Source organism: Manis pentadactyla, chromosome 5 (assembly GCF_030020395.1).
Source record: "Manis pentadactyla isolate mManPen7 chromosome 5, mManPen7.hap1, whole genome shotgun sequence".
Lineage (NCBI taxonomy): Eukaryota > Metazoa > Chordata > Mammalia > Pholidota > Manidae > Manis > Manis pentadactyla.
The window spans coordinates 89395730-89408063 of record NC_080023.1 but is presented as its reverse complement, the minus strand read 5'-3'; the positions used below and the strand labels follow the sequence as shown (position 1 = coordinate 89408063).

The window sequence follows — 12334 nt, the reverse complement described above, 5'->3', positions numbered from 1 at the left end:
TGTGCTTGTCGGATGAACAAATCCCGTGTGTGTTTTGCTGTCTAATCCACATAGGAAGAAGACTTTTTAACTTTTGCCCACGAAGTCATAAGGCATTCCAGAGGTCTCCAAGATTCCATCACAGAAATAAGTATTTCACAGACTTTTTAAGAGCTACAGGAGAAGACGACCAGATACAATGGTACAAAGGTTTCTACGTCTTACACACTAAGAAAGTATTTTGCAAAGTCTGGGTTATATACTAAGAAGTGGAAAGAATAAAATTTAAACTTTCAATAGAAAAATAAACCCCCAATTTTAAGCAAAATTTATTTGGCCTCAAATTATAGTTAATTGTACTCCTTTTCTGAAATATGTTATTATTGATATGGAAATTGCATGCTGATATAATCATGTTAATAATTACATCAATTACAATAATAAATTTCATGAAAATAGCCAAGAGAATTTTCTTAGAGAATTTTTAAGTTTATGAACTAAATACTGCTATGTAATTAATACCTATTTATTGTATATTACATACCTATTTGTTAAAACTTTATGAAGTAGTGATATGGTGCTCATCAATTGCAGTGGAAAAAACTGTGACATTGCTTTTGAATGTTTTGTTTCTGTTTAACAGTTGCCAATCTTGCATTTCTTTATGTTATAGATAAATTGTTACCTATTAGCAGTGCCCTGAAACAAAGAATTAGTCCTGGAAATAAAAGTTTCAGGAAGTACTTACTGAGATTGCAAGTCTGACATAAGAAAGTCAGTGCTGATTAGAGGAAGACAACTAATCATTTATAGAGAAGATTCTGGTAATAGATTAACTAAAAAAATACATACAGTATCAGTCCCCGAGTGGTACAATAACACTGTCAGAAGGTCAAAGTTCATACCAAAGAACAACTGTACCAGCTTGAGGGAAGTCTCTGTGGAGAAAGCGTTTTTAAGATTGGAAAAGGTATGTGATATATCCCAATCCCAAGTGGATTGGGATTCCATAATTAATTTCTTTTTAAATCATGTCTGATTCAGGAGTAAAAAGAAATCTGAGCAACTATGGTGTAGCTGACACAGCTGAAGGAGCTGGGTGAGCTGGGGTCACCTTGAGGGATCCTCAAAATGAAGGCCTTTTGTATGAGGGTGTGAGGTTCCTTCAAGACATTCATTATTAGACTCTTGGGAGACTGGGGTGAGGGACATTAAAGGACAAGGAAGGCCAGAGGTACATAAAACTGTAAAATAGAAGCACCAGTTCTAAGCTAAAATAATAAATATGTACTTCTAAATGTCTTATTTCTGAATCAATAGATTGAGCATGTTTGGCAATTGGTCAATAGCTCTGCCTTACTGATCTAATGAAAATGATTAATGGCCTTAAAATGCTGTATAAAGGGCTTATGCTCTGCACAAGAGATTAACTACATATTAGGATTGTTGTAAATGGAATATTCTCTCAAGGTTCTCCTTGCTCCTAACTGAGCTGCACAATATATTGGGCTTTACTTTCTTTTTAAATAATCAATATTTTACTATGGTGGATAATAATAATAAATAACTTATTAATTATTTACATAATAGAAATTACAAGTCATTCTCATTTTCATCAGAAGGTTGCTGGTTGTAAAAAAAAACGTTTAGTAAATAGAAATAGAAGTCTTTGAATTACTCATTTTTCACAGGAGAGAAGCATTCAGGAAGTCAGGAAAGAGTCTCTTGCAGATGCCACTTGTGTATTCATGGGGAAGGGAGGTGGGGAGGTAAGGAACATTATTTAAAATGCAAGAAGGCTGTTTCTTCCACTGTTCTGTTCTTTCTTCTCCACCAAGAATGAATAATTTTCAAATATTCTTTCAAATGCTGCTAGCTTTGTTCCTGAACTCAGGAACCTCAGTACTCATTCCTAAACCAACTTAACCTACCACATCAATGACTTAACATACTTCTCCTAAACATGGTTTACATTATCTTCATGTAATTTGGGTGTTTTCTTCTCACTTCCCTGCAATTATCGCTTTTTTTCCCTTCCTTATCTGTATTTGGCTTTTCTCTCCTCTCCCACTGCAAACTACTACTATTATTTCAATTTTCCCCCTGTCAACAGGTTATTCCACTTTATTGGAGCAGTCCTCCATGCCTTAGTCACGATAGTGAGACAAAAGCAAATTAAAGGTAATCCTTGGTGTGCTCTAGGCCAGGTAAAAAGCCTTCCACTGGGTGAGTGTAGAAGCCTGACTTGCTTATGTTGAGCTTTGTTTACCCATAGCCATGATGGACTCTAAGAAGATGGTCATCAACTTGGCCCTCTTCGGCATGACTCAGAGTGGAAAAAGTTCTGCTGGGAACATTCTTCTGGGAAGCACTGACTTCCACAGCAGCTTTGCTCCATGTTCTGTGACCAAAGATTGTAGTCTGGGCCGCAGCTATCACCTCAATGGCTTCATGCGTCGAGCGGGGCAAGAGATAAGCCTGCAAGTCCAGGTATTAGACACTCCAGGTTATCCACACAGCAGGCTGAGCAAGGAGAATGTGAAACGGGAAATCAAGGAGGCCCTGGCACATCACTTCCGGCAAGAAGGTCTTCACCTTGCCCTTCTGGTCCAGAGGGCAGATATGCCTCTTTGCGGACAGGAAGCATCTTCCCCAGTCCAGATGATCCAGGTAACACAAAGAGGCAATTATGTTAATGCCATTATTCATATTTGGAGGACATTATCCTAATGGGAAAGAACTATGAAAAACTGGTTAAAAAGTAGTTTAAATCCAAGTGCTGGTCACGTAGAAATACTTGGTAAAAATTCGTTGATTTTCCCACCAAGAGTGATTTTTACAATTTCCTTTGGAGGCATTCAGTCAGTCAGTCATTTTAGAACTGGGTCATAGAAAAGAAAATTAGATACTAAACTTCAGACATTAACTAAGCATCAAAACCCTTAGAGCTGTAAACCTGAGTAAGTTTGTAAATGTGAACCCCAGGACATCTGCATCAGAATCAGCTGGCCTGCAGATTCATCCATGCCCTATGAAAACTAAATCTGAAGAGCGAAGCCTACATATGTGCATTTGCATAAACTTTCCATATATCTTAAAAAGTCAAGTCTGAAAACCACTGAACTAAAATACTGACTTGCATACATTCAACAGTAAGGGGACAGTCTCTTATAGCTCACTGACAAATCGGTGTTCATTCACTGATTCAGTCACTGAACACTATATTGAGTACCTGTACAGAGCTTAATGACTGGTGAATAATATATGAGACCTGCCTCAAAAAGCTTACGGTCTAGAAGAGACAAACATAAGACAGTTTATTGAGTGCCAAAGTCATGTAACAATATGACTAGGGAGAGAGGGGTCTTCACTGAGACATACATCATGATAAATATTCAGGGGTGATCTGTGCTTTAATTATAGGAAAGAAATCAGGAATTTCAGATGTCTGCTTGCCTCATTATTGGCAGAGTTAGTGACTGTTCCATCCCAGCCCAGAACCACAGGGACCTCAGGGCAAACATAAGTAACATAGGCCACCTTTGCCTAGTGGTCCATTCCTGTTTGTTTATTCATTTATTATAAGTTGCTAACTTGGAGGCTTGTTCAGTCAGTCTAGGAGAAGAGCTGGGGACAGGGGAGGGCCTGGGTATGGCCACAGCTAAGAGCTGGAGGGAGTAATGTTCACATACATATATGAGCAAGGCCCATGTACAAACAACAATTTCTGTTCCAAAAATTGAGCTGCTCCATTCTATTCAATCTCTTGATTCTCTAATGTGGGGCTACACACATTTAACTGCTGGACTTGCATAGTATTACACGATAGCCCTATTAAGTCAGAGATCAGATAATTCAACTCTACTAGAAGCTCCCAGGCAAGTACATGGAGAATGAAGAGTATTTGTCATTCAAGAAGAATTTGTTTAAATACCACTCTTCTTCTGGTCCAATCTCTAATCATGCTGATATAGGATCGGTTATACTTAGAATCGAAGTTTACACTAGTATACTTCATTTTAAAGAAATATTTTTTTCCTTTAACTAGTAAACTTCTAAATTTTAGACAGACACACGTTTTGTTTTCCATTAACAATTCTTGTTTCTAAAAATGCAAAAAAAAAACCCATGTGTAATCATTGAAACTAGTGGAAAAAATTAGGGTGACAAGAGTATAAAAAATACCCCTCATCATCCAACGCCTGAAAAATCAAGGACATACTGTACAAAAGCAAAGAAGAATAGAAGATTATTGCAATTAAGAAACAATGTGGAATATAAGAAAGCCTACAAACCTCCCCCAAACCATTAAAGCCTGAATTTCAAGCAATATTCCTGGTAGAAAGAAATCCAATAGTGGGGGGAACTGCTGCCATTCCATCAGCATAATTTTAAAACAGTTTTAAAAATTCATTTAAAGCTGCTATTCAATAAACATTTAGCATAAACTATAGATGGTTGTAATTCAGTAAATGCATAAACAAGTATTTCTCAAAAAACTAACTTGACTTTGTCCATATGTCTCTAAATTTTTCTCTTTGCTGGTCCTATGCTGAGCCAAAAAGCATATTTTAAAAACATACACATTTTGAAAATAGATTTTTCCAGTTTTAGAATACAGAACACTAATTTTTTTTAAACAAGTGAATTAGATTCATACATTTCTCTGATCTTTTTAAATGGTTATCTGGCATTCGGCCTTCAGTGTCCAGTTCAGGAGTTGAAAGCGGAAAGAAGATAGGCGATGGCAAAACTCAGGTCCAGAACTTTTTTTTTCAAGAATAAATAACTTCTCTCTCCCAGGAGAACTCAGAAGCTGAGACTTAGTAATCCTCAAAGGGACCCACAACCCCTGGGAAGCACTGCAGTCCTATTCTGGGCTTCCACTCTGATCTTTGGTTGAAGATTGCCTAAGTCCAGGCTGGCTCTTTATGACCTTCTTCCTGAAGATGCCTCAGATACTGGTGGTAGCCATCTGGATTTGCTCACAGATTGTGAACAGCTGCAGAATGTCTGAATAGTCACCAGGAGCAGCAGCTGTTAGAAAGGAGCAAGGAGCTGTTAAGGTCCTCTTGTTCCAGACACACCCTGGGTTTCTGTTTCTTCCTGGCTCATGCAAAATGGAGAATGGAATATCTGCCTTCTCCCTTTACCTTTCCCCTTTCTGGAGGCACTGATGGCTGCCATGCAAGGTGTCTACAAGGCCAATGACAGAGAAATGACCTCTTCTTCTCTGTGCCTCCTTGTTCCCTCCTAAATCTCTTTCTCACTTGGTGCTCTGATATTTTACAGAGGTATTTATAGGCTGTCAGCTGTGACAACTGAAACATTTCTCCAAATGAATCCTTTTTATTTATGGTAGGCCTTTATTAATTTATAAGCAAAATGGTAGAGATGTCAGTCATCTCCTGAAAACTGGGAAATAAAGGGAATGATTCATCTGAATGTTAAGGGTATCATTTGAAAGTTTAAAAAGTAATAGGTTAGAGCAGATATAGTAAAGACACCCTAAGGAAAGTGCTAACATGCAGCCAAACTGGACTAGGAACTGAATCCGGGAATTGACTAATAACCAGTCTTTCCATTATCATGGTATCATGTATTATTACTGTACACAATCAGGCTTTAAGCATGTATTTTTGTTTTAGAATGAACAACTAGACTATGTTGTTACAGGTGGGTGTGTATACAAAAGGCTCAGAAAGGCTAATGCAAGGCTTGAAAATACTAAACAAAGATCATGGGCTTAGTTGTTCAATAGCATTTAGCCAAAAAATAAGCCTTGTTACAATTCTCGGTATATGACTATAAATGTTGCTAAGATGTCCTTGTCTTCTGTTGCTCACTTATAAAGTGGGGATACTTTTACCTATATTCAAGAGTTCTGAGGGCTAAATTTAATGAGGGTAATGTGCTTGGCCTTATGCCTGACTTACAGTAGGTTCACAGTAAGTTCGCAGAAAACTGCTATTACTGTTTTTGCTTTTGTTATCATCACTACCCAGACTATGATGAGTACCTATTCAAATGAATTACTAGACATAAGCAATGTATTACAGAGGTTAAGAACATAGGTTCTGGAGTAAGTTATAACTGTGTTCAAGCTCCAACTTAGCTACCTAACTTGCTTTGTGACCTTGGGCAAGGAACTTCTCTAAACTAACTTAATCTCTTCCTTGGCAAATTGGGAAAGATAAGAGGGTCTGTTTAACTGGGTTTCTTTGGGAATTAATGTCAATTAATATAATAGTAAATTAACTCAGACATTGGCACATAGCAAGTGCACAAATATTAGCTACAACCATTATGATCTATTGTTAGTATTTGTCTTATCCTAAAATTAGGACTTATTATTTGTGGCCTTCTTTGGGATTATCTTGATAGGGCTTCAGAAGATAGTAGAAGTGAAATTAAACTTACAGTTTAAAAGAACTTCCTTATTAATTCAGAAAAAAATCTGGAAGGAAAATTCACCGGTTTAGTCAGGTTAAATTGAGCAGCACCAATTTAATGGGAAAGACATGCACCCGGCAGCCAGGGCACCTCTTTTACACACTCAGGCCTGCCAACACACAGCTATGCAGCTTTGGCCAAGCCGGTTAACATCACAAGGCCTCGATATCCTCAGCTGTAAAATAGGACCTTTTGGACAGACCATCTCTAAGGTTGAATATTCTCTGAATCTCATGTCTCTGGTCTTATCATTCAGCTTTGGCCCCCTGAAAAGGAAAATGTGGTGCTTCAAGTGGGATGAGAGTAAGGGAATAGCATAAAATATGAAGAATGGTCCGTATTGTTCTCCTGTTCCATGATAATTTTTTTTCTCAGTTGATGTAATAGTTGGCTTTTTTTAAAGTTTCCCCCTAAAAAGTCCAGATGCTATGATTTCATCAACCACAAACAAATGGGGCAGGGCTGGTGAGGTCCTGGGAAAATGAACATAATTCCTGGAAAACAAAGTTTATATCCTAACTAGGTGTCCCAAAAGGACTAGATGGACTCATACCCATTAGCACTCCGAAACCAAACAATTCATGATTGATTGTAAAATTTCCATCTAGCTTAGTACTGTACTTAAATTATTAACACCAGATAACTTACATTAACTTATCTTGCTCTTGGATTTTTATGTGAGGTATCAATCAACTAAGATTATTCTTTCTCTGGGTCCACAGAGAACATGTTTGGCCACTAAAATGATGAGTACACACCAAGCGACACTACTTTCAAAATTCAACTCTTTTCTGGCCAAAATCAATCTAAAGATTATAAGCTAAAACAACCATTCTGTTATATTTTTTGGCAGCAATTCAAAAGTGCAATTTCTCTCACAGTATAGGACATGAGCATCTTTTCATAAATAATTATCAACATGTAAAAACTTCCCAGTGGCTGACCATATGGACTCATAAGTGGTGTCGAGCTTACAAATCTATTATCCTTAGGTGCTTTAACTCATTTTCCCTGAATGATATTATGATTTAAAGTATAGGAAATGTCTGGTGGAGACAAAGAGAGAACATGCTAATGTTACAATACAGAAAACCAGGAACTGAAGACATACTGTGAAAGGTATACTATTTAATGTAGTGAGTACTAACATAGCAGTAAAAGAATTCTATGTTATGTAATTCAGAAAAGGATCACTTGAGCCAAGCAGTTTATGTAGCATGAATTTTTATTATGCTGATGTTTTAAAAATATTTAATGATAAATATGGTCCATTCATCAAACAATACCCAGGGGGTTGGTCTGGGAATAGCACTCAAGGGGTTAAGAGCAGTAGTTATTTAATAATTTGTATTAAATAATCAATAATACACTGGATGAATATCAGGTCTGGCTCAAAATTTGAGAAACTTCAGAGACAAGAGTGACAAAAGGATCAGTAGTTGTATTGAAATAATTTCAAAATCCTAATACTATACAATCCCCAATAGTGCTCAATTACTCTTTACTTGATATATCTTTACTGCCTGACAACTCTCTTGTTAATTCCTATGCTCAAGACACCATCACATGCCAAAAATTGTCCTAACCCTTCCTTTACCCCCACTTAACACTTCCATCCCAAACTGGACTCAATGTCTGCCTCTTTAGCGCCAGTATATTTTCTAAAACACCACTTGCAATTACAACGAATTGGAAGTATTTTTTTTCCTGTCCCTCCCTCTTCCTCTTTAAGTTTAGTTAGTACACGAGAATCTCCACTAGATATAAGCAGGAAAAATATGTGTATTGCTCTGCTCTGTGTCCCTGGAACAAAATAGACTCTCAATAAATACTTTCAGAAGGAATAAATCACCTAGAGTGCTTTTTAAAATTCAAACTCCCAAGCTCCAGCCCTAAAGATTGTGATGCATTTTTAGCAAGCATCTCAAGTGATTCTGATGTAAATGGCCCAGGAATCTTCTTATTCCCAGAACCTAGATCTGATATACTTAATACTTCATTTTTTTCCCCCATTAACTTGCTAGGGCTGCCATAACAAAGTACAACTGAGTGGCTTAAGCAACAAATTTATCATCTCTCAGCTCTGGAGGCTAGAATCTGAAATATATGTTAGCAGGGTATTTCCTAATGAGGGCTTAAGTGAAGGATCTGTTCAAGGATTCCTTCCTCAGCTTATGGATGGCCATCTTTATGTTCACATGGCATTCTCCCTGTATTTGTGTCTTTGTTCAAACTTCTCTGTTTTATAAGGACACCAATCATGTTGGATTAGAGGTCCACCCTAATAACTCTATCTTAACTAATTACATCTGCAATGACCCTATTTCAAATAAAGTTACATTCTGAGGAACTGGAGGTTAGGACTTAACATATTTGGAGTGGGAGACACAATTCAACCCATAATAACCCTGATAATTTATTTTGCAACTCTCTGACCTCTCTCCTCATTGAACTGACTATATGACAATATATTGAATATATGACAAACTCTGAAGAGGTCTGCTAATTTTGCTATGTTGGAAATGGCTTTAGCTAAAATGTGATGTTGACATTAGCTGTACACTTAGATATATGCACAAGCTATGTTCTTTCAGAGTTGGGTTAAAGTTTTGCTAATTTGTGTTTTACTGGCACATAAGAATATGTCATTTAAAGTACCTGTTTGAAAGATTCTTCTGTAAAGCTTAGAATTTTTCTGTTAATTACTCCTTACTTATCTTGAAACTTCAGATTTTCTTAATGCTGGACATTTTTACAACTCAAAATATATAACTATTTTATGGTATACACAAATTCTGAACAGATACAAGGAAAAATTTTGGACCTATTCCCTGAACCTCTCTAAACACAAAATATAAAGTGCAGACTACAAGCAAATCCATGATAATGAACTACAGAACAAAAGAGAAGTTTTGCAGGAAAGTACAAATTTGTGTCCCAAAGATTCAACTTCAAAACTGCAGGCTCAAGACTAATAAATAAAACCATAAACCTTCTCTTTGAGATCATGATGAGGGTCTGAATTCCAGATTAAGCCAACAGACATTTAATTAGAGTTCCAATGTGTTAGAGGCTTTGATTGATATAGAAAGACATACACTTTGCCTTCAAAGAGCTCAGTCAAGTTACAGAGATGGACGTGTAAATAAATACATAGTTCTGATAAAAAACAAACTGTACTAGGAATTTTCATTGGTAAACATGGTCTCAAGATATTTCTAATTTTAAATATATTGTCCCATAGTTTCTGTATTTTCCTATTAGATTTCCAAGCCCTGATTCTTCCTTCCTTCCTCCCTCCTTCCTTACTCTTATCTTTCTTTCATTATTTTGTTTTCCAATTGTATGAATACTAATCCTATATTTGTTATATACACTAAAAATAGTTTCCCAAGCTTTCAATTTCTTCAAGATTTTCAAAACCAGAGTTTGCACTAACCTCTCTATGCACGTTTCTCCGTGTCATAATGGAGATAATAACTATCTCCCACAAAGCATCATGTTGTGCTTCCAAAGAGATAAAGCATGTAAAGTACTTAGCATAACATCTGACACAAAATTTTAATTGTTCTCCCTTTTTTCTTTCTTCTCATTATTAGAGGACCTGGATATTTGTTATGTTCATTCCTAAGCATTTTATATTTTTCTTGTTATTATAAACTGGTAACATAGAAATATTTTGGTAATGGGAGTGTTTGGAATGGAGGGAATGCTACTTTACTGTCACGATGTCAAGATTTCATATAACTTTGGAAATAAAAAAAATCAAATGGTTATTTCTAGATCCCTTTCATATTATGTGAAAAATTTGCCACATGCTGTTACTTCTGCTTTACATCAGCATATTTTTACTAATCAAACAAAAATTTAGTACATAACCAACTTCCACATATTACTAAACAAAGGAACACCAGTCTTCAATGTTTTTCAACCACATTAGAGGAAGTCATCTAATAAATTGGGTTTGATTCAAGCAAGTGAAGAGGATACAAATCACAATGGCATTTTGTAGTTGTTGCAAATCACCAAATGCATTTTGATACGAGCTTTTCCATTATTATGTTATCTGATTAATCAATAGATTGTAACCAAATAATGTGAATATAAATCCTTGGAATATGCTTTTAGTGACAGTGATAACACAACTTCCTACAAAAAAAGATATGAAAATTCCCTTGGCTAAGTCTTCTGACTTAAAGGAATTCATTGGTTCTAACATATATAGGTTGACAGGCAAATATAAATGATTGTCAAATGCTGTAAATATAATTACATCATATGCGGCATTGATAATATGCAGTTTTGAGGTTGTGTATATGTAAATTCTAACAGAAAAATAAAATGGAAAACTAAGACCACTTTTAGAAAGTCTACCCATCTCTTTCCATTTACTTCCTTTATTTGACCCCATCTCTACTTTCCATTACATATATCAATTTTTAGAAACAAAATGACATACAGATCTGTTGATTGTCTGTGTTGACCCTAATAACTCATTTGCTCATTTTTGAGGAATACGATCCAAGGAAAATAGCCATTTAACTTCTCTCTTTCAGGAACTTTTGGGACATGCTTGGAAGAATTATACTGCCATCCTTTTCACCCATGCAGAAAAAATAGAAGAGGCTGGATTCAGTGAAGATGAATACTTACATAAGGCCTCTGATACACTGCTAAACCTACTAAATTCTATTCAGCATAGATATATTTTCCAGTATAAAAAAGGAAACTCACTTAATGCACAAAGAGTAAAAGTTTTAGAAAGAATCATGGAATTTATAAAAGAAAACTGTTACCAAGTTCTTACCTTTAAATAAAATTAAGATGAAAGAAAAAGACCATTGCATTTTAGTGTCAGAACTGTTGATTTCAACAGTGCCTTTGTTAGCATGGGTGTGGACTGTCAGAATTTCCATATGTTGTTGGTAAGAGTGTACATTGGTATTAACCACTTTGGAAAACTGTCTGGTAGTTGAAAACATAAAGGGGATTCAAGATTTCTAAGGAAAATCTTATGACACAGCAACTATACTCCTAAGTAAATATCTAACAGAAATGTATACATTTGTGCACTAAGAGACATGTATGTAACAGAATGTTCATAGTACTGCTATGACAGCAGTACTACTAATCATAGCTAAAAGATGGAAATTATCCAAATGCCCATTAATAGCAGAATGGACAAGCAAATTGTGGCATATTCACAAAATGGAATATTATTTTTTTTTTTCTTTAGTATCAAATTAAAGTTTATTCAAGTTTGAGGGGCCTATATGAACAGATAAAGGTCCTATTGTGATTTTTATTTCAACTAGAAAATATTTGTAATGATACAGGATGAATAGAAGTAGAAATCTTAATGTGAAGACTCTGCTTTGTGAGGCTCTACGAGGACAATGGCTTCAACCCCACGTTCACCAGCTGGCTCTGGCCAATGAGAGCTGTCCACTCTGCTGGGAGGGCACTTCTGCCGGCGTAACCATCCCAAGTTCTAGGCCATCTCTGTGGAGAAGCCTTTTGCACACTACAGGGATCATAGGGCATAAGGGGAAACAGGCCTTCTTGTGTATTCATGCTGTAGGGAAGAATCTTTAGCACCCAAAGAAGGTTGGAGGGCTGCATGTCTCTTATGTATAAGCCAGTCCGTCTTCTGCACTACTTTTCTCTCTACTTCTGCTACAGACAGATCCAGCTTCTATTTCCCTTCCTACCTCTGCTACCGACAGATCTACCTTATCTCTCGCTTCCGCCACCCCTGTCACTGGTAGCTCACTTGCCATCAGGAAGTTTAGGTAGTACCACTTGGAGGCAGAACTGCCAATCCGGACAGATGTGTGCATTAGGCGATCCAGCTGTGTCTGCATCCACGTCGCGCTGAACTCATGTACTCTTGGAGTAACAC

At 36.5% G+C, this 12334-nt stretch overlaps 1 protein-coding gene across 1 annotated transcript; it reads left to right on the top strand.

Annotated features, from left to right (window-relative positions):
* Nucleotides 1-905: 905 nt before the first annotated feature.
* On the top strand, nt 906-11566 carry GIMD1 (GIMAP family P-loop NTPase domain containing 1). The gene is made up of 4 exons (XM_057502515.1): nt 906-1748; nt 2093-2160; nt 2255-2649; nt 10989-11566. Exons 1-4 carry the CDS (start codon nt 1711-1713, stop codon nt 11247-11249), a joined length of 762 nt encoding a protein of 253 aa, XP_057358498.1. The 5' UTR covers nt 906-1710; the 3' UTR covers nt 11250-11566.
* The last annotated feature ends 768 nt before the right edge of the window (nt 11567-12334 follow it).

Excerpts from the sequence above, each read along its gene's own strand:
- GIMD1 (XM_057502515.1), top strand. The coding sequence starts at position 1,711 with ATGCCACTTGTGTATTCATGGGGAAGGGAGGTGGGGAG. Across the intron at positions 1,749-2,092 it reads TGGGGAAGGGAGGTGGGGAG|GTTATTCCACTTTATTGGAG; the intron begins GTAAGGAACATT and ends CCCTGTCAACAG. Across the intron at positions 2,161-2,254 it reads GAGACAAAAGCAAATTAAAG|CCATGATGGACTCTAAGAAG; the intron begins GTAATCCTTGGT and ends GTTTACCCATAG.